General features: G+C 38.5%; 1 protein-coding gene across 1 annotated transcript in view; it reads right to left on the reverse strand.

Moving 5' to 3' along the window:
• Positions 1-9,122: 9,122 nt before the first annotated feature.
• The window catches only part of PTCHD1 (patched domain containing 1), a 54,587-nt gene continuing 40,399 nt past the window's right edge, over positions 9,123-23,310 (reverse strand). Inside the window, exon 3 of the mRNA XM_027868337.1 lies at positions 9,123-10,832. Within this exon, the coding sequence (XP_027724138.1) occupies positions 9,178-10,832 (1,655 nt within the window). The 3' untranslated portion in view covers positions 9,123-9,177. The remainder of the gene's footprint in view (positions 10,833-23,310) is intronic.

Genomic DNA, 23,310 nt, shown 5'->3' on the forward strand with positions numbered 1-23,310 from the left:
ACTGGTCTCTGCTTCCAAGCTGGATTATAAAATCATAGTAAATGATTGGCAACTGAATTATGACCCTAGGTGTTTCCTGAATAATTCCACCAAATTTATGAGGTAGAATTTACAGGCCAGTAATTCAAAATACATTTTAGCTCATACAAAAAAGTAGGTTCAATTTTATTGACTCTCCCTTATGTGAATCTCCAAATATACTATCTTTTTAGCCTCATCTTTCACCTTCAACTCCTTTTCATAACTGGACATTCCTTCAACTTTGTAGCCATTTTTGCCATTTAGCTTGTTTTTTTTCCTTTTAGTGACTGTACTTGCTCTTCCTTTAGGTTCTTATCCTTGTCTCCTTGTCTCTTACCTCCATGTCTTTCCCCCATGGGTTGTTGAGTGGGGGCATGTGTCTCCTTAACCTTCTTCCTGCCCCCTACCTCCTCTTACTATTTATTTGTGTGCTTTTGTGGTTTATTTGGGCAGATTTTCCTTCAAAATGATTTTTTCAATCTCCTTGCCTTCCTGGAGGCTAAGTTCTTATGGTGATAAATGAGGTTTGTGACTGTTTCTGTGTACAGATAGCTAGAAAGGTAAGATGCCAGCCTACAAAGAGACTAGGCAAATTCCCATGAGGCCATGCCAATGGGAGAATTTTTGGAGGTGAAAGGCAACTACTGCTATAATTTGGAAATGTAAAGAAAATGCTTTATGTCCCACAGGCAACTAAGAAAATACACAATAGTGTGATATCCAATACCTGTACTTACTTAATGAGGCGAGAAGATTTTTGCATGCAATATGGCTAAATCTGAACAGGAAATTCTGGCATTTTCCAGCCTGTAATAATGGCATAGGGTGCTAGGTGGCAGAGTGGTTAATGCTGGGTTTGGAGGCAGGAAGACACCTTCCCGAGTTCAAATCTGGCCTCAGACACTTACTAGCTGTGTGACTCTGGGCAAGTCACTTAACCCTATTGTTCTCAGTTTCCTTATCTGTAAAATTAGCTGAAGAAGGAAATGGCAAGCTACTCCAGTATCTTTGCCAAGAAAACCCCAAATGGGGTTATGAAGAGTTGGACACGACTGAAAATGACAGAATAACAACAAAAATGATGATGTATGTATAGTTCTATTCTAACACCTTTGGCTGACTTTATACATATAATACACACTGCATGGGAAGAGGACACACTTTGGTGCCTTCTTGCAAGCAATCTATATGAGGCTAAAGAAGTGGTCCTTTCAGACATTATAGCAGTTGCATCGATTATCATAGACCCTCAGGACTTAGTCTTCAAAGAAATTTATCAGGCTGTGTGCAAGTAATTTTAATAAAAATGGAAAACAGAGCCTTCAGCAGTGCTCTTACTTTTGTGGGCTCCTAATATTCACCTCCACTTATATTGATGAATGGGAGAAAAGCTAGTCTTTTTTTTTTTTTTTGCTTGTTTTTTGATAACTTTTTCAAAATGCCTTGGACATCTGCCAAACTATGTCATTCTTATCTGACACCTTAAATTTAGCTATTTTGAGAAATGGGAGTTTCTCAGGAAGCAGCAACAGGTAAGTGGGAGATTATAAGTCATTGCCAATCTTAGTCATAAACTAATGGGCACAGTGCAAAGAGGTTACCAGATTGCTGGTTTTCTGTCCTCCTTCTGAACTGGTGAAACACTTCAAATGAGAAAGCATATAGAAGGCTTGATTTTCCTGTGATAACCACTGAAACTCATGTTCTAGCTCTCATAGAATTATTCTAGGAGAAGAATTGATTACCAGGCACTGCCCTCCTCTCCTTTAGGGCTTTTGACAAAATATTTAGGCATGCTTAGCTTACGGATATCATTCTCATTCCCATTCTCTTTCTCTTCTCTCTTTTTGACACTGTCTCATCGCCACTCAGGGGTCCAATGCAAGTGCTGCTGTATACAGAAGAGAAGCTTGTCCTGTTTCTGATCTAGGTCAGTGCACCCTTCTTTAGAAGGTGGTGGCTACCAGGCGGCTTCCCTACTCTCCAGGTTTCACTATGTTGGTTTGGTCTTTGTATAGTCACTTAATCAGTTTCAGTCATATTGCAGCTCAGAACCATCAAGCTCAAGGGCTCCATTAGCGTCAGCTTCTCCCAGTAGCAGAGTTCACAGGCATCTACCATCTTGTTGGTCTTGCAGTTATTCTCAATGGCTTTGCGTTTAAGTTAGTCCAGTATCTATTTTCACCATTCTACTACTCTTTATGGGGCACCTCAGGGTGGACAAAATAAAGGTTATGGGGAGAAGCAGGCTCAATGAAAAATTTTATTTCTATGTCTTCTTTTGTGATTGGGATAGCAAGCTCAATACCTACAGCACAATTATGGCTGGAAGACCAGCCACCTGTGTTTACGCTTGCCATTAAGAGAACTGGAGCCAAGCCAAGGCAGGTTACTGTGAACAAGGTTACTCTGGTTGTAGTGGTGCATAAGAATGCTTCGCATATATAACTTTATGTGGAGGGGGAGATGGGGGCTTATCTTTGGGAAGGATTTCCCTACTTAGGATGTAGAATATACACTATCATTTGGTGTTGTACCTTCAGTTGAAGTGCATGGAAGCCATGCAACCCAGAAAGAGGTTATAGCCTGGATACAGGGATACACTTGTCCTCACCCCCAGTAATATCTTGAGGGTTTTTCTTCAAGGAGAACTATAAATGACACTGAGTGTATCTTCTGTAAAGGATAAAAAGAAGTTATGAATGCAATGAACATAACTTTTTTTTTGTTTATTTCCCATTGCAGCAATGGAAATTGAGAAGACAAGAAGCAGCATTATAGCATTCTCCCCGACACAAAGAATTTGTTTCAGGATTCAAGCCCTTCTTTCTATTTAGGGCATGAAGGGGAGAATCAACATCAAGTAACATTTTCAGCAGGCTTTACCATGTAACTCCCTAGCTCAAGAAGTATCTGTGGCTACCTATTATGTGTATATATCTATATCTATATCTAATCTATATCTATATCTATATCTATATATATCTATATATATATCTATATATATATATATACACACAAACTTGCCAGCTTGACATTTAAAGCTCTTTACAACTCTGTCTACCCTTTCCAGACTTATTTTATGTTGCTCACCCTTGGTGAGTCTTATGGACCCTAACGATCCAGTCAAATTAGTCCCTTTCCCTTACCTTAAATTTACCATTCTATTGCTTGCTCCCATGTCTTTGAATGGTCAGTGTTCCATATTTGGAATGCCCTCCCCTCATTCATCCTTTGACTTCCATCAGGGATCAGTTTAAGCACCACCTCCAAAGAAAGCCTTTTCTAGTCCCTCAAGTTGTTAGTATTTTGCCTTCTTCAAATTGTTTTATGATCATTTATTTGTTTACATTGATCTGCTGTGTTACCCAGCAGGACATACACTTTCTGAGGGCAGGGATTAATTTTCTTTCTTTCTTTTTGTCTCTATGTCACCATAGCTGATATTACCAATAGGTAGTATATACTGTAAATTCTAGTTAAATTGAATGTTTGCTGATGATGTCATGTATATGTGTAATAACTTCATCAGCCAGAGTGAGGACCCTTTGAATCAGAGTTTTAATGTTTATGATTTGACTAGGAAATTTAATTCTAACAGTGTGTGAACCTAGGCTGTCAATTAATGATATTGAGCTCCTGCAACACACCCTGGATTCTAGTTTTGACTCAGTCATTGACTGTCCTCATCTATTTAAAAAAAAAGAGTGGGGAGAACATCCAGACCTCCTTCGGTTCTGCCATTCTATTATTTGGAACACTGAGGCAGAAACTGGCGTGTTTCACAAGCACATCCACTCATGTCAGCATGGGGCAAGGTTGTGTCCCTTTCCTCCTTTATCCTTGTAAAGCAAGCTTGTTTTCCATGCCAGGAAGGCTTCTCTATGCTGTCACAGTGCTAATTTTAATCTGACCAGAAAATCCTCTCAGAGGGCAATTCTCTGGTGCTATACTTTTTCCTGACTAGCAAGGAGCTCTAAGGGACATCAAAGGGACTTCAAAGAGAACACCTGGGGGAAAGGGGGATACAGGTGAGAGAAGAACTGGGGATAAAAATCTGACACTGGCCATTCATACTAACAGTGAAATGATTCTAGTTCATTCAGGCTTCCTCCTTTCATTCTCCTGGAATGGCATGAAATAGAAACAAACAGTTGTAACCACCACAGGGAGTATTGCTGCAATGTGCTGGCTGCTCTCATTCAAATTTCTTTTCCTGTGGATTCAGAAATATTAATGTTATATTATCATTTTGAAGTTCTGATTTCTCTCCCCTCCTTAAATCTGTGTCTTAAAATAACAGTAGAAAAGCATATTTTATTTAGTACTGATTAAAGACAAAGTTTTACAAGGAATTTTCCTCAGATAAGGACTGTGAAATTGATGCTTGCAAACTGTCTACCTCCACTATACCAAGCCAAGCCTATCACAATCTTTGGTCCATTCAGATGACTATCCTTTGTCTCGTTCCTAAGTCTTCCTTCAGGCTATCAATTAAGCTGTTTACAATCCTCTAGAAGATGGAAAACCCTTCAATATTTAAAGGACTATGTCTATGATATTAAACTAATTGGCCATAAGGTCAGTATTATTGAGTAAGGCTGAATGAGGTTCCTTCAAATCATAAACCCTACGAGGTCTCCTGTCTCCTATCTGTGTTAAGATTTGCTACTATGTAGGTTTGCCACTACATCTGGATTTAAAAACATATAATATATACACACACATATATATATGTGTGTGTGTGTGTATATTTTACATATGTACATATATGTGTGTGACACACACACACACAGAAATCTGTTAGATTTGCAAAAAATATGGAATATTCTTGAGGATTGAGCAAACCAGGCAACTTTATTTTCCATAACTGCTCTTGAGCACTTTAAGCTACACTGGGGTGAAGATGGCCAGATGCATTCTGCTTATGTTAGAGAGCAAAAGAGGTTATGCTATATATTGGTAGGAACAGTTTATGAATAGCTCATCGAGGCAATGCTTTAAATGAGGATCTCAAAACAATTATATTAGGTAGATATTGCATAATTAAATTAGAAATGGATTTAATATAGTCAAAGGTAATATGCCTTTGACTCCCAGTATGCCTTAAGGCAATTAGGTGGTAGTTAGAAAAATGCAAGGATGGTCTAGCAAATGAAAAATCCATTTAAAGGATAATTTATTTAAAGTATTATAAAAGTGAATGTATTTTTCAGAAATGGAAATGAAAAATGGATATACTGTGGATACTCAGTGGATACACGGAGTTTCTCACACAGAGCACACAGAAGATACTTGAGTGAGAGCTGAGAAGACAGAAGTTGATGGCAGAGGCTGATGGACGATCTTATTTAATATGAAACATTGGAGAAAAAGTCTTTGGAGCTTTACCCGTTGTTTTTTTCCTCCACAAAAACAAAATGTAATATTTTGTTTTCTTGGTCTGGGAAATTCAGATACCATTTAAATTGGAGAACTGTTGCACAACAGGGCATGAACGTCCTACTTCCACTATCATTCTGCTTCACTCCCATCCCCTCCAGACTCCTCAGTCTCTGGTGAGTTCATGGTATCTTCTGTTGTGTCTTACTAGATAAACCATCACCTTGACGAATTGTTCCCCCTTTACGAGGCCTTAACATCAAATAGTTACACAGCCGAAGAGAGAAATGTTTTAGAAGAACAAAATATTTTCTTTGGCAAAAAAAACCCCCAAACCAAACCAAACCCAATGCTGCCCCCCCCAACCAAAAACATTTACAAAGTTTCTTTGGTTAAACTGAAACAAATTTCAAAATTTCAGTTGGAATCTGAACTTTTAAAATTTTGTAAGCATTTTCAGGAATCTATTTTCCCCCTCTATGTAATAATTCAGTACATAACATTTCAAAAACTGAAAGCTAATAAGTATTCTCAGTTTTGTAAGGGTTTGATTCTGGATAATAGTTAAGGAAACCTTCTCTGTGGATCTTAACCATTTCACAAATTAAATCCTATTCAATAATCTCGGAACACAGATTTCCATACCTAGATGGAGCCATTCCACAGGTCACCTAAAATATCAGTCAGAGGTTTGTAAGCTTTGATTTTAGATGATGATTAGAATGCTTGAAAAGTCTTAAAATGTCCTTCATTTCCAAATAAATATAACTCCCAAAGCTACAGAAACTCAATACAGTTACAGAAACATTTGTCATAAAATAACGCTCCGTAAAAAGTCATTTTGTTCGACCAAATTGAATGATTAATTCTCAACAAAACCATTTAATTGGTTTGCTTGTTGTGTCAGTTTTGTGAGGTCCTTTCAGCCACATTAGTTCAGGTTGGCAACACTAAATCAATTGCTGATTTAGAACATACTGTTTAGAAAATGATTCAGTAAGGTAGGATTTGATAAAAAATTAAACTAACTCTCTCTTCAGCACTGTACAAATACTTACTTCTTACAAACCCCTTGGATAGATAATTGATCTTAATTCCATTACACAACTTGGGCTTTTCTTAGGGCCAAACTCTCATATTAAGACCCATTATCTTCTGGTAGAGTGTGTAAATATACGGCCTATTGCTTAGAATGTCTTCAGAATGAACTGAGGGAATGAGTTGTGCATTAGAAGAAATCACTTACGAATTTCTTTAGACTATGTCTACACAGGCAAGTGAAATATTGGAGATCATAAATTTAGAATGGTAAGGGACCTTAGAGACAATAAAGTTGAACCCCCTCGTTTTACAGATGAAGAAACTGAGGCACAGTGAGATTATGTGACTTGCTCAGGGTCATACAGCTACTAAGTGTATGAGGTTCCACACTCAGCACTCTACTCACTGCACCACCTAGCTAACTCAAGGAATATGAGTTTATCCAATATATCTTTGTGTGGAAATTACCTTAACTCCCAGGAAATTTTTACTAAGTGGTATCTTTTGAATGTACTTGGGCCAACTTAATTACAAAGGTGCTTCTGCATAAGTTTCTATGAGATGGTCGCTAAAATCTTACAAACAAAATCCAAGAAAATTTCCCATAGATGTAGGTAGAAGAGAATAATAGCATTCCAGTGAAACCATGTTAAAAAGATAAAGATGAAGAAAAAATTTCCATTTGAAACTTTGTCAGAAAAGTAAGCAGCTTGGTCTGTTGAGAAAAAAATAAGTAAATAAAACATTTGCTAAGTAAGACATATTTGGAAGATGCTTACCAGTGTAGATATCCACTCAGGATAACATCTACATAAGGGAATTGCATTGCAGTATTTGTCTCAAACTTTCCTTGGCCTTTGCTTTTGTTTTTACAGAGTTAAAGGAAAATGGGACCAGGGAACAATCCACAATTCATGAGCACAGCTATTTTCAGATCAGACCAATTTTGATTAGACCTGTTAACAATTCCTCTTCATTCAGCTTTTGGTCAACAGTATAAAAGCCCAGCAATGTCAACACATGAAAAGATCTTGTTCAAGGGTCTAGGAAAAACAGGACCCAGGAATCACCCACAATTCATGAGCACAGCTATTTTCAGATCAAAACGATTCTTACTTGATCCATTAACAATTCTTCTTCATCCAGCTTTTGGTTAACTGTACCAAAACCCAGGAATGCCAACATATGGAAAGGTCTTGTCATTAAGAAAAGAAACACTAAAGAGAGAGAGGGGCCAGAGAGGGGGAAGAAGAATATCACTTAGTGATGGAATAAAAGTTCCCGAGAACAGGGGAAAGCTGATATGCGCCACCAATTGCTTTGTGTTTATAACTCATCTAGCTGCCTTCTACATCCTGTTTGTCCCTTTCCTATCCTGTAATACTACAGCATTTACCCTTTCCAGGGTGAATTGTTGGGCCAAGCCCCTTTCTGTCCCTAGTCTCTCTTCTTTTTGTCTACATTGAAACTAACAATTAAAGCAAGGCATGCCTTACAGGTAAAGTAGGCTGGCACTATAAATTGGAAACTATAGGAAGTAATCACTTAGTTTTTCCTCCTCAGCAATGTAACTCTCCTCCCTCCCCCTCCCCTTCCCCTATACTCCTAAGACCAACTCCCCTAAGAATGGATTGTTATGACTCTGCTACAAACAACTTCAGCAGCTGCACTGTCCCTTACCAAAATGAAGTGCTTTTGAAATGTGGATGCAGCCTCAATGGTAGTCTCGGTGTATAGAGAAATGCATTTTTTTGCCATCATAATGCTTAAATATTTGGGTTTTGCACTGTTATTGATAGTCAATGGTTCCTTGCAAAGTGTTAATTAATAAATCACATCTCTCTCATGAGAAGCTACTAAACATTCTAAAGCAGAACGACACAGATTTCAGAATGATGACAATCGAATTAAAAAAAGGTACACTGATCAAAATACAAAGTTATTAAAAATATTGGTAAGGATACAAATGACCTTTTATAAAACTAATTCATTCAAGTAATTTTTTAGAGGGTAGGGAAATACATTTCTAACTTGGCAAATGAGAGATGGCATTTCCAGCTTGTTTTTGTTGGGGGGAAGGTTTCACAAACTTTTCCACTGAAGGAAAAAATAAAAATTATACACAATGGCTAAGATCTCAAATAGCTGACTCACTGACTTGAATTATTGCTCTGCAGAAAGTTTGTAAAGCTAAACTACTCCAGCCTTGACAGTTGACCTTTCAATCAGTGGGGCTCAGTCACAACACAACAACAGTAGCTACAGCGTAAAGTAGGATCCTGCTCCCTAATGCATTTCCCCTTATTAGATCTTATTTTAGGGACTAAAAGTCATGTGTGTATGTGCATGCATGCATGCATGTTGAGTGTCTGCGCATGTGGTGTTTGTGTGTATGTGTGTGAGTGTGTGTGCGTGTGTATTAATTCTTTCTGTTCACATCCCTTTACTTTGGAGACAGAAAACGTGACACACTCATTTTCCCTGTCCCTCCACTGTTCTGGATATACCTATTTCAGAAAGAGAGAGAGAGAGAGAGAGAGAGAGAGAGATAGAGAGAGAGAGAGAGAGAGAGGAAAGACAGAGAGATTGAGAGACATGGGAGGGGAGGGGGGGAGAGGGGGGGAGAGGGAAAGAGAGGGAGAGAGAGGGAGAGAGAATGAACTAATCATTTCATCAACATAATCTCTTTGCTTTCAATAAGACCTAGGGTGAAAAAGCAAAAAATAGACACAGTCAGACTGTTGTAATTTGGTCAACCACCCGGGTACTATCCATATCCACCATTTCGACACACTCAATTTCCTCCCGATTTTCGGGATTTTTCTTCTCTTTCCTTTTTTTCTTGGAGGGTGGTAGGAAAGTCAGTATCACAGGTAAAATGGCAAAGCAGTGAAAGAAGGTGACAAATGCTATTAAAAATAAGCACCTGAACAGTGTACAGGTCAGATTTGAAGGCACAGCTGCAAGAGGAATCAGACCAACAATATAGCAGAGGTAACTCTGTAAAATAGCTACCCCATGCATTTCTAGGGCATTTTTTACCCATTTAGTTCTTGTGAAATCCTTGCCCAGGACAAATGTTGATAATAGTGGAGCACAGTTGTCAATTGTGTGGTTAATTCCATATATTAAGCACAGCATAGAAATGCAGTCCAGTTCTACTTTCCACAATGTCATGAAGCCTATAACTCCAAACTCAACTGAGGCGACGGTTAGAGTGATCCAGACATTAATCAGGGAGTCTGCCGCCAGGAACGCAGAGAAGAAGAGCAAGAATAAAGCACTGATGCAGGAGTTCTGCAAGGGGGCTCCCAGAGAGGAAGAATATCGGTCCATGAACACAAAGGATGGATTGAACACTATGAATTTCACCTTGGAGGTGACAGAAAGTCTTCTTAGGGTCTCCAGGAGGTTATAGAGCTCTTCTCTGTTGGTTTCCATGGTCTTGGCTACCAGGAACATCCTGGAAGCCACAACATCAACCTCATTGTTAAACTTTTTGGAGAAGATGATGTCCTCTGAAAAATGTGAGAACTGGGGGGCTTTCAGGAAAGAGTTTCTCAACATGTCTGTAAAATTTTTCTTGGGCAAGCCAGTGGATGCATTGAGTTTCCTAAGATAATTCAAGTAGCTTTCAAACCATGATATCCTCACAAACCCCTTGGTATACTCTAGCACGTCTTCTTGGACACTCGTATTCCAGTATTCTATTGACTCATAGATATAAAACCCAATCACTGGGCTGTAGTTACTAAAATACTTTTGCTGGGCAGTAGTGAACTCAATGGTTCTTGTTGCCGTTGCTACGATGTTACTAAGGTCTGACCCTTCCCTGACCTGCAGGTAGCCCATTAAGGCAAAGGAAATATAAATAAGGTAAAAGAGCACTACAAAAGGCTTAACATAAGTGTTGGTTATCCAGTCACAGTAATAGCGTTTGAGGAAACATACCAACAGGTGACTTTCATATGTGTTTGCTTCCTCTCCATCCGCCGTATCCTCACTGAATCTGGCCGTCAGAAGAAACCTGTACCATGCAGGCTTCTGTTGCAACACCTCTGGCTTTGGGACTTTTCTGCAGAAGAGACTATGCTGGTAATTGTTTTCTATGTAGCCAGTAAACACCAGGCTGGAACCATAGAATGAGAGTACATAGAGGTAGTTGAAGAAGATTGCAATACAGGAATTACAGCAGAAAATTCTGGCTGCTTCAATGTTAGTGAAAGGGCTGGCACCAATCCCAAAGGTGACCAGGTACATGGCAGTGGTGAGAGAAAAGGGCAGCATGGAGTCTGCATACACAGCTGCAGTTCTCTCTTTAACATGCTGGTCTTCTCTAGTTTTCCTCCAGGAGGATAACATTTCAAAAGTCCCGTATAATCCATGACCTGGGGGGTGCAAAAAAGATCAAAGCGAGAGTTTAAGGTATTTGTCCTTGGAGTGAGGGATGAGCTGATTTGAACACTGGGAGAGGACAAGGCAAAAGCAAATAAGGATAATTGACTTTAAGGGTGAGAGGCTCAAACAGTGGAGATTTCTGCAAAGGGAAAATAGCACTGAACTTCAATAAACTATAAAACTTCCATTAGTTATGAAAATGTTGGGGCGGGGGGAAAACTAGTATCTTTACTTTGGTATGTTATTCTGGCAAAAAACAACAGCAGCAAGAACTTTAATGGAAGTTGGGAAAGCTATCTCTTTAGGGGCCCAGAAAGATTTTCATAATAACAACCATTAGATTATTCGCACAGTGTAGATGCCGTTTAAGTTTCTCCCATATTTTAGAATGCCCACGTTAGAGGATGGTCTGACTTTATTATTCCATGCATTATCCCTGCAGATTAGCAGACAGCATAGAAATGGGCAGAATCTTTTTGGGATGGTATCCACGTGATCCCTTATTGAAGATTGCCCTAGGTCTGGACTTCACTGGGAACTGAGTCCCTAGATTTCACCTGAGCTCTTGATAGGTAACCTACTTTTCAACCCCTTTTATTCCTCCTCAACTACCTGGAAGTAGGAAACTATAAATCAAAAATGCTGAGGAAGTAAAATACATACAAACAAATGCAATCAAAATTAAAAACTGGAATTGGCAAAAAGGTTAAGATTCAGAATGTGAAATCTTTATTCATATTTAAAATGAAATAGGCTGAAGCTATTTTTATCTTTGTATTAATACAAATAAAAAAGTGAAGGATCTATGATTTCATCAGTGTGGGGGGGTGTGAAAACTCCCTCTACCAATGTATTTTGCATCCTGTTTATGAATGAATAGATCACCTTGAAAGGATTTGCTTGAAGCATGCCCTGTCACAGAGCTATTAAATATCTGACGTGGAATCAAACCCAGTCTTCTTGATTTCAAGCTGAGCACATTCTCCACTATGCCATGTGGCTTCTGAGAGTGTGCTTCTGAAACTGTGTCTATGTTTTATTGTGGTACCTTTTTATAGACTTGTATGTAAAGAATTTTCTTTTGGAAAGGACCTCTGATTTCAGTGAAGCAGGGAACACCTAATGAGAAAACTCCCTTGATCAAATCAGATCCACACTTGCACTAGTCCACTTGCACACCTGCATTAGTCCATTTGTTGTGGCAGAAAGTTGCTTGGGGCATAGAGGAGTTACAGTGACTTAACCAGAGATGGCGGTCGAACTTAGGTCTTCCTGATTTGAAGGCCAACTCTCTTTTCCATACTGACTCTCCTAATAAAAATGATACTTATTTAAATGATATACCAATATATATGATGATAATTACTTATATATGCTTCCCATATAATTTAATTACTATAATAATAATAGTAATAATAAAAATCATGTTTTTATAGCCCTTTAGGGCTCCCAAAGTACTTTTGTTACAACAATTTTGTGAGTCAGGAAATGCACTATATAAATGTTTGGTTTTTGCATCCCATTTTAAAAGATTTTTTTTTAAACAAGGTCTAATTACCCACAGACTCTGTATTGGACAGGCAATAGCATTCTGAACATCTCTTAATGTTTGGCAATGGAACCTGACCCAATGAGGGATAAAGCCAAGGCAAGAAGAGTTCATTAAATCCTTTGCTATTCTCATTAGTCCAATGGCAACATCGGGAAGGCTGCATTCAGTGTAGCCACTGATTCCTTTCTACTCTCAAACTTGACTTTTCTTCCTGCCCCTTCAATCTTACTCAACTGGCTTCCACCGCCACCCCAGTGACCCAATCCAGTAGGAAATAACCCTCAGTCTTTGCACGAGGATCAACAGATCTAATTTTATGCTTCCATGCCTTGGGATATTCAATCCCATTATTGAGGATAATAAAATCTTTACCCTGTGATACAATAGTCTTGTTTTTAAAAAGGAATTTAAAATCTCCAGCCAAGCATAGTGTGGAGTGGAATGAGTCACCACCTTCCGTGTACAATAACAAAGTTTGAGTCTGCCCCTCATGCCCAGGACAGTATTTATATCTTGACCGTGAAGTCCTGACTGAAAACACCAACACCCTTTTTACAATAATGACACAGACCTGTTTCTGCAGAGGAATTTGGCATTTATCTTAATTTACCCAGCACAGTTTTACAGCAGCTTTCTGGGGTCAGGTCAAGAGCGTCAATTTGATAACTAGCGCTGTGCCCTCTATTAAACCAGATGTGTCGCAACTCCCCAGACAGAAAGTAAAAACTACAATCAGGGAATGACATTCTGTTGTTAATTATGTTTTAAATAGTTATGTTCTCTAGTCTCAGTGGGAAAACTATTAGGCTTGTTTCAAATGTGGCCTTCTGAAAAGACAGAGTGACCTTTGTTTAAAAATAAATGGTCATGAGCCAGTGAGGGAAAGGAAAGGCGTAGCTCCGTAGTGCCTCCAAGTTGTGGAGATGGGAAGCAGTTTTGTATGAAGCCAGTGTCCTGGCAAATAAAACAATCGAAGGAAGGCATGCTTAAAAGCAAATAACTTCACCACGAGCATTTTTTTTTTTAACTAAAAAATAACCTAAAGACAGTTTGAGCCATTAAATATAGAAGAAAAGGAACTGAACCCATGATTATAATAACAAAGTTACATTCATTTATCAGGTTTTATGGTTCTTAATTCAATGTAATTAATTTATTAATAGTGTTCATATTTTTTTATTAATGTAATTTTTTGGGTAATGGCATTATTTGATATTGCTTATTGTTTTCCTGAGTATCTCACATATACCATAATCTATTAAACTCTAAGGAAAATATGAGCAAACCCTTAAGGACTGATTTCTTGCTTTGCTGTTGTACAATTTTAGAAGCTAATCTGAAAAAGGAAATTTGTACTAACTGAACTATTACATGAAATGAGTAGGGGCATGTAATAAAATACATCCTGAGCAAGAAAGGTGGTGGTAGGTTATTACCCTGTTTCCACTAAATCTTTATTGCTGCGTACTAAGTACCTTACGCTTTCACAGGCATCAGCTAATTGTCCTCAATTTTGAAAATTTTTTGTATATAACTTGTGCACGTGCTAATAGAAAAGAGGCAGTCAAGGAATGAACCGAACTTTGAAGTCTAAGTTCTTTGGGCAGAATTTGGCTTCTTTGTGCCTCCATAAATGGGAGTTCATTGAAAGAAAATTAAGGAGAAAGAAGAGAGTCTGCCCTTAAAGCCTTTCATAGCATATGTTGTTTTGTTTTTGGTAACAAACAGAGGAGGGCCAAAGGGAGGTGCTGAAATTGAACTTGAGCTATTACTTGGGCCTCTTATTTTGATAGTCTGTTCTCCAAGGTCCCTTTATCATTATTTTTTTACTTCTCCAATGCATTGGTCTTCTAGTGATCCAAACCCATGTTTCGTAAGTTCCTGTTCTCATAAAGAGTTTCTAGGCCCTTAGTCTCAAATGAAGTCCCATAGCTCCTCAGATGAGGCCTTTAGGGTCTTCCTGGCAGTTGGTGATGTTCAGAAGGGGAGCTTACTTTCTGGAGCTCAGTCTTGGTAAAGGAAAAAAGAAAAGGCAACACAGGTTTTGCTGCTAATGAAACACTTGCAATGGAGGCTTGTAGGTCCAGATTCTGTTTTTACAAACTTGGCAGCATAATGTATTAGAAAGAATAGCGGAATTGGAGCAAGTATGGAAGGGGCCAGGTCTTATTTAAACTATATTATCTTCTCAGGCTAAGTACAGTGCTCTGCTGAATACTATTACACCCGTACATATATACCTGTTACATAGATTTGTAGTGTGCATACAACATGGCATGCATACACACATACTACAGATATACACACATGCATGGTGCACATGTCATAGGTCTGAGTAAACACACATTATATGTAAATATATGCATACACATATAAAATATATATGCATATACATGAGACGTATAGAGATATTTCCCTCCCAAATGGTCATATGGACTATCTGTGTCCAAACTGTGGTAGAACCTTCTGGGCTCGTATTGGTCTGATCAGCCACAGCTGGACACACTGTACGTTGACTCTGATATCACGATGTCATTTTGGTCCTCTTCGAGCATGAAGGACAAACAACAACAATGATAACAGCATACACACCTATGTGTGTGTATGTCTTATTTAAATTATCTCCTTAGACTAAGCACAGTGCTCTGCTGAATACTACTATATACATATATGTATAATACTACATAAATATGTACACAAATACATGTAATATGCATACATATACACTATGCATATGTGTAATATATATTAAAATAGTGCCACAGGGCTGTGTATATGTATGAATACACACGTGTGTATGTATATAGATATAGATATAGATATATAGATAGACACATGGAAATCACAGATCTGGACAAATGCTACATATAAATGTATACATATATGTATATATATATATATATATCTAGATATAGATGTAGGTATTTCTAGATACAGATTCTATCTGTCTAACATTACACATGCACACATGTATGTGTGATTTCATTTGTACAGGAAAATCCCAGTGAGAAAACTACACCTATCAATGGCATCACAACAACGTTAGGAGGTAAAATCTTACTAATCCTCTTTTTGTAGAATATGTAAGTATAGCTCAGAATGAAGTGATTTTCCTAAGGTCATAGAGCAAATGACAGAGTTATAACTTGAACTTGGACATTCTGGCTCCTGGTTCAAGGTTCAGTCCGTTCTCTACACTGTCTCTCTATTATCCCCATATAGCAGATGAGAAAACTAAGCCTCAGAGAGGGTGAGATAATTGGTCAAGTTCACACAGTCAGCAAATGGCAATCACAATTCCGTTCCAGGTATTCTGCCTCTATATTCCATGCCCATTAGGTTAACATCATAGTGGCCTTGATAGAACAGAAATGATATGGGCAAATTTCCCTATTTAATCTTGTTAAGGGGCCTTTGCCCCGTACATAAGACATGATCTCTATGCTGCAGAGTTCCCATCTCCATTCAATGAATGGCCTCATGCTGAATTTCTGCTAACTTGGAGGCTGACACCTCCTTAATAAGCTTCATACTATGCTTAGGACTTAGCGAAAAATGAAAAATCTCAGATAGAAATGAAAAACCACCTCCTCTTCAGATTTCCATAATTTGGGCAGTGACCTAGAATTAAAAGGCTCTGTATCTCAGTAAGGGTCCTATGAAGTGACTCTTTTTCTGATATTCACAGGTCATCAAGGACAAGGCGTTTGTAAATCAAACTCAGAAGCATAAACTCACATTACTAAATTCTAATGATAGGTAGTTTAACAAAATTCATAGGATATCTGCAAGATCCAAGTTTGGATACCTATATATCTGTCAGTCTACAGCAAGAGTTGGCAAACTGCTACCCACAGGACAAATCCAATCCGCTGCATTTAAAAATGTAAAAACCATTCTTAGCTCATGGGACATCTAAAAACAAAAACAAAAACAAAAACATAACCCAAAACAGGCAGTAGGCCAGATTTGGCCTGCAGGACATAGTTTGCCAGTCTCTATAAGTCTATAAGTCTGTACTGAGCCAACTCTCATTTGGGTAAATGTGTTATTTTCTTCAGTATATTGGGATCCCTCCTCTGCCAGGCCCTGGGAAGCAATTTGGTTCAGTGGAAAAAGTGTTACATTCTGAATTAGAGGACTCGGGTTCAAATAGTAGCTCTCCCATTGACTACCTGGGCAAGCTGTGCACATATAACTTCTTCCCGAGAGCCTCTAAGATTTTATCCCACTCTAAATGGCTGATTGTTGGCTAATCTAGGGGGTGGGAGCAGGGTCACTCAAACGCTGAGAATATAGGGTGTTGTTCATATCTAAGCATTAACTAAGGGTGCATCTGTGATCATATTCTAAGGGCAAATGTAAAAGGGACTTTTAGATTATCCAATTATTGAAGTTATTAAACTTTCTTTGATGTGGATAAGAAGGAGTTAATGGTATGAAAGAATCAGATTATTAAGAGATGAAAAGAATCCTACCAGTTATCTGGTTCAGCCCCCATTCATTTTACAGATGAAGAAACTGAGGCCAAGAGAGGTTAAGCGACTTAATGAGTCTCTATCCAAATGTCTCCTCTTAGTCATGCCACGGATTACAGAATTAGAGCCGGATGAAATGCCTACTCCCTCCTCTTAGGAGCTTAGCAGGCTAAGGCCAAGAGAAGTCGAGGTTACATAAGTAGTAAATGGGAGAGCTGGTATTTGAATGCAGATTCTCTGACTCAAAATCTAGCATTAAACTTTCCCCTGAATCATACTCTTTCCACTGAACTACTCTCAAGGTTTGGCTGAGGAGAGATCCTGAGATATAGCAGAAAATCCATATTTATATTAACAAGAGGTGGCTTACTATAGACCTGTAGCTATATTTAGCCACATTTAGCCAGGCTGGTCCTTGGCTGATGGACATATATAGTCTGTCACTGGCCCCTTAATAGAAACCTTTCCACCTAGGTAGAACCTTCCAGAGTCACCTCCATTCTTCAGTGAGGCATCAGAGTATAGGGCTTTAGCAAAAGAGAATATATTGGATTATCCAGAAACACCTTAATAAAAATATTTGTATTATATTTTATACCTTATAAAGGGTCTTCACATTCATGACCTCATATAATCCTCACAATAACCCCGTGAGGCAAAGATGGTAGGTATTATTTTACTAATTTTACAGAAAAGGAACTTGTGATTCGGAGAAGTCAAACACAGTCTCTAATATTACACTGCTTATTCATGGTACAGCTATGGCACAAACCCAAACTTTCTGGAATCAAGCCCACTGAAAATATAATGGGGCTAGGAGTCGTGGGGCCTGGGTTTTAAAGGTAATTCATCCACTGGTTAGCTGGGTGGCTTTGGGAAAGTCAGAAATAGTTTTGGCCAGAGAATTTAATAATGACCATCTTGTTCAATAAACTCAGGTGGCTCCTTATTACCTCTAGGATCAACTAGAAAATTCTCTATTTGGCTTTATAACTTAGCGCCTTTCTCTCTTTCTAGTCTTCTCCTATTTTGCTTTCTTTTTATGTGCTCTACTATCCAGCAATACTAGCCTCCGTGCTGTTCCTTGGGTAAGACATTTCATTTCCTGACTCTGCTCATTTTCACTGGCAGTCCCTCTGCCTAGAATTCTCTCTCTCCTCATCTCTGCCTTTCCTGGCTTCCTTCAAGTCTTACCTAAAATCCCACCTTCTACAAGAAGTCTTTCCTGGTCCTCCTTAATGCTAATGCCTTCACTCTTAGACCACCTCCAATTTCTCTTGTATATATCTTGTTTGTACATAGTTTTTTACATGTTGTCTCCCCCATCAAATTGTGAGCCCCTTGAGGGGAGGGACTGTTTTTAGGTTTCTTTATAGCCCCAGTTCTTAGCACAGTGTCTGGCACGAGGTAAGCTCTTAATAAATGCGTATTGATCGGACTGCACTGTTAAGTAGTAGAGGGGTGGTGATCTGTATTTGGAGAGGAGGATACACATTAGTGTACTCATATTGAGGAAATCTCAGATCCTTGTAGTATTAAAGTTAGTCAGTGAGCATTTATTAAGCACCTACTATGTTCCAAGCACTGTTCTAAGTGCTGAGGATACAAAGAAAGGCAAAGGTAGTCCCTCTCCTCAAGTGGCTCACAATCTGATGGGAAAAACAACCCGAAAACAATGACGTACAAACAAGACAAAGGGGAAGTACTCAAGAAAGGGAAGGCACTAGCATTGGGGAGGATCAGGGAAGGTTTCTTGTAGAAGATGAAATTTCAGTTGCAACTCAAAGGAAACCAAATAAATCAGGAGACGGAGATGAGGAGGGAAAATATTTCAGGCATGAGGATTAGCGCAAGAAATAAATATTTGACTATTCATCCACAGTGATGAATACATTTGTGCCAGGCATGTGATCTAAAAAGAATGCTGATTTTATTCATTTTACTACTACTAGACTCAGAAAGGCAGTTAGGTGGCATAGCAGACAGAGCACTGGGCATGGAGTTGAGAAGACCTGAGTTCAAATCCAGCCTCGGACACTTATTAGCTGTGTGACCCTGGCCAAGCCACTTAACTCTCTTTATCTCAGTTTCCTCATAGAGGAGGAAATGGCAAACCATTCCAGGATTTTCATCAAGAAAACTCCAAAAGGGGTCATGAAGAATCGGACGTGACTGAACAACAAAGACTCAGACGGGGAAAGAGTAGCAATGGATTTGTATGTGTGTGTGTGTGTGTGTGTGTGTGTGTGTGTGTGTGTGTGTATGTGTATATATATGTGTGTGTGTGTATGTATGTATATACATGTATATATGTATATATATACACATACACACATATTCACACTATATATATATACATATATAAATTTGTTTATAATTTCTTCTTCCTTCAAGGATTTGTGGTATATGGACGCATATACTCTCAAGCTAATGGGAGGGAGAAGAAGTATGAGACGCTAAGGGGAAAAAAATTCTCAAATTATTTGACTCTGGAATTCATTCAGATAAACACACTTACTCTGAGCCAGCCCTGATCTCGTCCCATCTGGATTTAGTCCCATTCCTAGTGGTTTGGAACCTGGATGGGTAGCCCTGGGAAGGTAGCATCAGGCTATATATTCTCCAACGAAGATAACAAACTCAGAAATAATCAAGTATTAACAGCACATACAGCCTCATTTTATTTTATACAATAGATCCGTATCTAAATTTTTTTAAATTGAATTTTTGTAAATGATACTATATTTAGAAAATATGATATAAAGTGCATGAATTTCTAAGGTAAAGGAATTCCATGCTCTCGTAAAGTGAAAAATTTCTTACAATATCTGTTTTGTCAATCCAGGTTTCCTCAAAGACAAGTATATCTGCCGAATGTATATAGACACCAAGAGCCATACACAGATATTTAGAGCTTTGATGGTTTTCCTGCTTTCTTAGCTTATACCACACAACCATAATAACTTCTCCCTTAGTTTCTCCAGATGATGAAGGGTTTACAAAATGGGAAGATGAAGTGGAATGGTTTGGCAATGGATCATGTTTTCAGTTTCAGTGTGAAAATATTTAATAAAGAAAAACAAATAAACCCATTTACAGGAAACCAGAGCGGAGTAAGATTTCATATGGGAAGACAGAATTACTAAATTGTCCTGGAAAACTAATAGAATTCAACGTAATTTATGTGAACCAAATCAGCTTAAAACTCATTTTTCTTCTCACCGAGTAGCTGATGTTTATAAAATGCTTTCCTTTCAATGACCTCAACATAGTACTCTGAATCTTTATAGGTTTAATTAATTTAGAGATTTTTCTTTAGAGGCAGCTAGGTGGTAAAGTGGGCATTTGGTGGAGCAGTGGATAGAGCAGTGGGCCTGGACTGATTCAAATCCCTCCTTCAGATACTTACTAGCTGTGTGACCCTGGACACGTCACTTAACTCTTTTTTTGCCTCAGTTTCCTCATTTGTAAAAGTAGCTGAAGAAGGAAATGGCAAACCATTCTAGTATCTCTGCCAAGAAAACCCCAAATGGGGTCATGAAGAATTGGACACAACTCAGGGAAGCTAGGTGGTGCACTGGATAGAGCACTGGCCCTGGAGTCAGGAGGACCTGAATTCAAATCTGGCCTTAGACACTTGACACTTACTAGTTGTGTGACCCTGGGCAAGTCACTTAACCCCGATTGTCTCACCAAAAAAGAGCAAAAAAAGAAAAAGAATTGGACACAACTGAAAAATAACTAAGCAAAGAGAAGAGGTCATCCACCTGAAGGTCACAGGTATGAATTCATTTGCCATATGTGTTTCTTACCAAAGAATCACCCCTTAGTCATAGAATTCTTAGCAACCTCCCTTAAGGTGACAAATTATCCTTCACTCAAGAACTACAAAAATTGTCCCAAGTAATCAATTTTGCTAATCATTTTTCCATGTGTTTTTCAACTGTGGGATCTACACATCTGCTATGAACCCTCACTATATCTCCTTGGGATAGATCAGAAGGCCAACATTATCAAACCTAGTTTGCAACATAGAACCACTGACATATATACATACATATATACATATGTGTATACATGTATACATATATATTTTTCCTAGTGTGCCTTAAGGTTTACAAATTACCACACATGTTATCTTATCTGAACCTCAACAATAACTTTGTGTAGTAGGTGGTACTTTTATCCCAATTTTACAAATGAGGAAACTGAAGCTACAAAAGGTTAAATGATCTGCCTGGGGTCACACAGTAAGCATTTGGGGCAAGATTTGAACGCAGCTCTTTGTGACTCCAAGGACAACACTATATCTACTGTTCCATCTAGCTGGAACAAAAAAGGAAATAGGTTCACCCTCTAGTGTTCCATCCAGTATATAACAGTACTTCCACATAAATTACTCAGTTTTGTCTGGCATTTTGTGACCCCATTTGGGATTTTCTTGGCAAAGATACTGGAGTGCTTTTTCATTTCTTTCTCCAGCTCATTTTACATATGAGGAAACTGAGGCAAAGCGGGTTAAGTGACTTGCCCAGGGTCACACAGCTAGTACATATCTGAGGCTGGATTTGAATTCACGTCTTCCTAGCTACAGGTCCAGCGCTCTATGCACTGCACCACCTAGCTGCTCTAGCTGCAAAAATTAAGAACATGAAATTTTTAGTAAGATTAAAACCTCGAAGTTTTGGGGAATTGGTATATATTTAGTATTTACTTATCTATGTATATGTGATTCACCCCCCACCCCACAGTAGAATGTAAACTCCTTGAAGTGTAGGACTATTTCATTTTCGTCTTTCTATCTCTAGTTCCTAAGACACAATAGGTGCTTAATAAATGCCTGTTGAGTTTCAGGTGACACGAGAGCTTTACCCTTTATATTTCATTTTAACATCACATTTTGAGAATAAATGAGTTGAGCTGTGGAATTCTGACTCTGAATCACCTTCAGTCTGGGCATGTTTCTCTTTATGAGCATATTAAGCACCTATTCTATTGTGGCATGGTATTTATTGTAAATGGGCCTAAACTACCAAAACGTGTAACATCGCTTCACATTGTGACTCAGTAATTTGAGATCTACTTAGGCTGGAAAATGTACAGAAAGGTTGCACACTGATTTTCAGCAGGGAAAATGGCTATCAAATCAATGAATGTAGCATTCTTCACAAATTGCAAATGAGGGAGTATGAGGCCCCCACAGGGCTCTGTTTCTTACTGCAAGCGCCAGATTTCTCATGACTGGAAGTCTGACAGTAGTCACCAGCTCAGTGCTTCCCAAACTGTTTAAAGCTGTGGCAAATAATAGTTTGATTTTATTTTAATGTTCCTCCCCTTCTTACTCGAGTCCTAGTAAAAGATACTTGTTATTATTGCAATCCTTGTTATTATTAGCTAATCAGTAAATAAATATTTATTAAGCACCTACTATGTGCCAGGCACTGTGCTAAGCACTGAGGATACAAAAAGAGGAAGAAAACAGTTGCCCTCAAGGAGCTCATGATGATCAAGTGTTTAAAAAGATTATATGGATTAGGATTTTTAAAGAATTTTTGAGGACTGTCATGTTTTTCTTCAGGTCATTGGTTACATCCTAAAGTGTTTTATAAGTGGGGCTGACATTCCTTGTTCTTATTGTGGAGGCATGGGTTTAGAATCCGATGGACTGGGCTAAAATCTTGTCTGTGCTCCTGGTATAACCCTGGGCAAATCACTTTTCACATTTAGGCCTCTGTTTCCTAATATGTAAAATGAAAACTGGATGGTCTTTAAGGACTCTTCCACCTCTAAATTTATGATTCTATGATCCCATGATCTCTAGGGTCCCTTTCAGCTCTAAATCCTATAATTATATTCTTAAAGGGCCCATCACACTCATCAGGTGACTTTATTCTTTCCCCTCATCCTCCTACTAACTGCCCCCTTTTTATTTTTATTTATCTTATAAACTCCAAAATTGGGCAGCTAGATGGTGCAGTGGATATAATGCCAGGCCTGGAGTCAAGAAGACCTGAGTTCAAATCCAGCCTTGGATACTTCCTAGCTATGTGACCCTTAAGCCTGTTTGCCTCAATTTCCTCATCTGTAAAATGAGCTGGAGAAGGAAATGGCCAACCTCTTTGCCAAGAAAATCCCAAATGGGATCATGAAGAGTCAGATATGACTGAAATGACTGAACAACAACAATTTTTATGGAAGTGACTTAAAATTGGGAAATATATTTAATAGATGAACTGCTCTATTATGCTATTACTAAAGTTATGCTATTACTTTTCCTGAAGGACAGATTGTTGTTTCCTCTTTACGAGGTAGTTATTGGATTTAGAAGGAAAGGAAGGCTGTGTGTGCATGCATGTGTGTGTGTGAGTGTCGGTTAAACTCATCTGGTAAATCCTTTCACTTTTCAACCCCATCAGAGTAATCCTTGCAATAGCTCCA

The sequence above is a fragment of the Vombatus ursinus genome, unplaced genomic scaffold, assembly GCF_900497805.2.
Source record: "Vombatus ursinus unplaced genomic scaffold, bare-nosed wombat genome assembly UNPS02001419.1, whole genome shotgun sequence".
Taxonomy (NCBI): Eukaryota; Metazoa; Chordata; class Mammalia; order Diprotodontia; family Vombatidae; genus Vombatus; species Vombatus ursinus.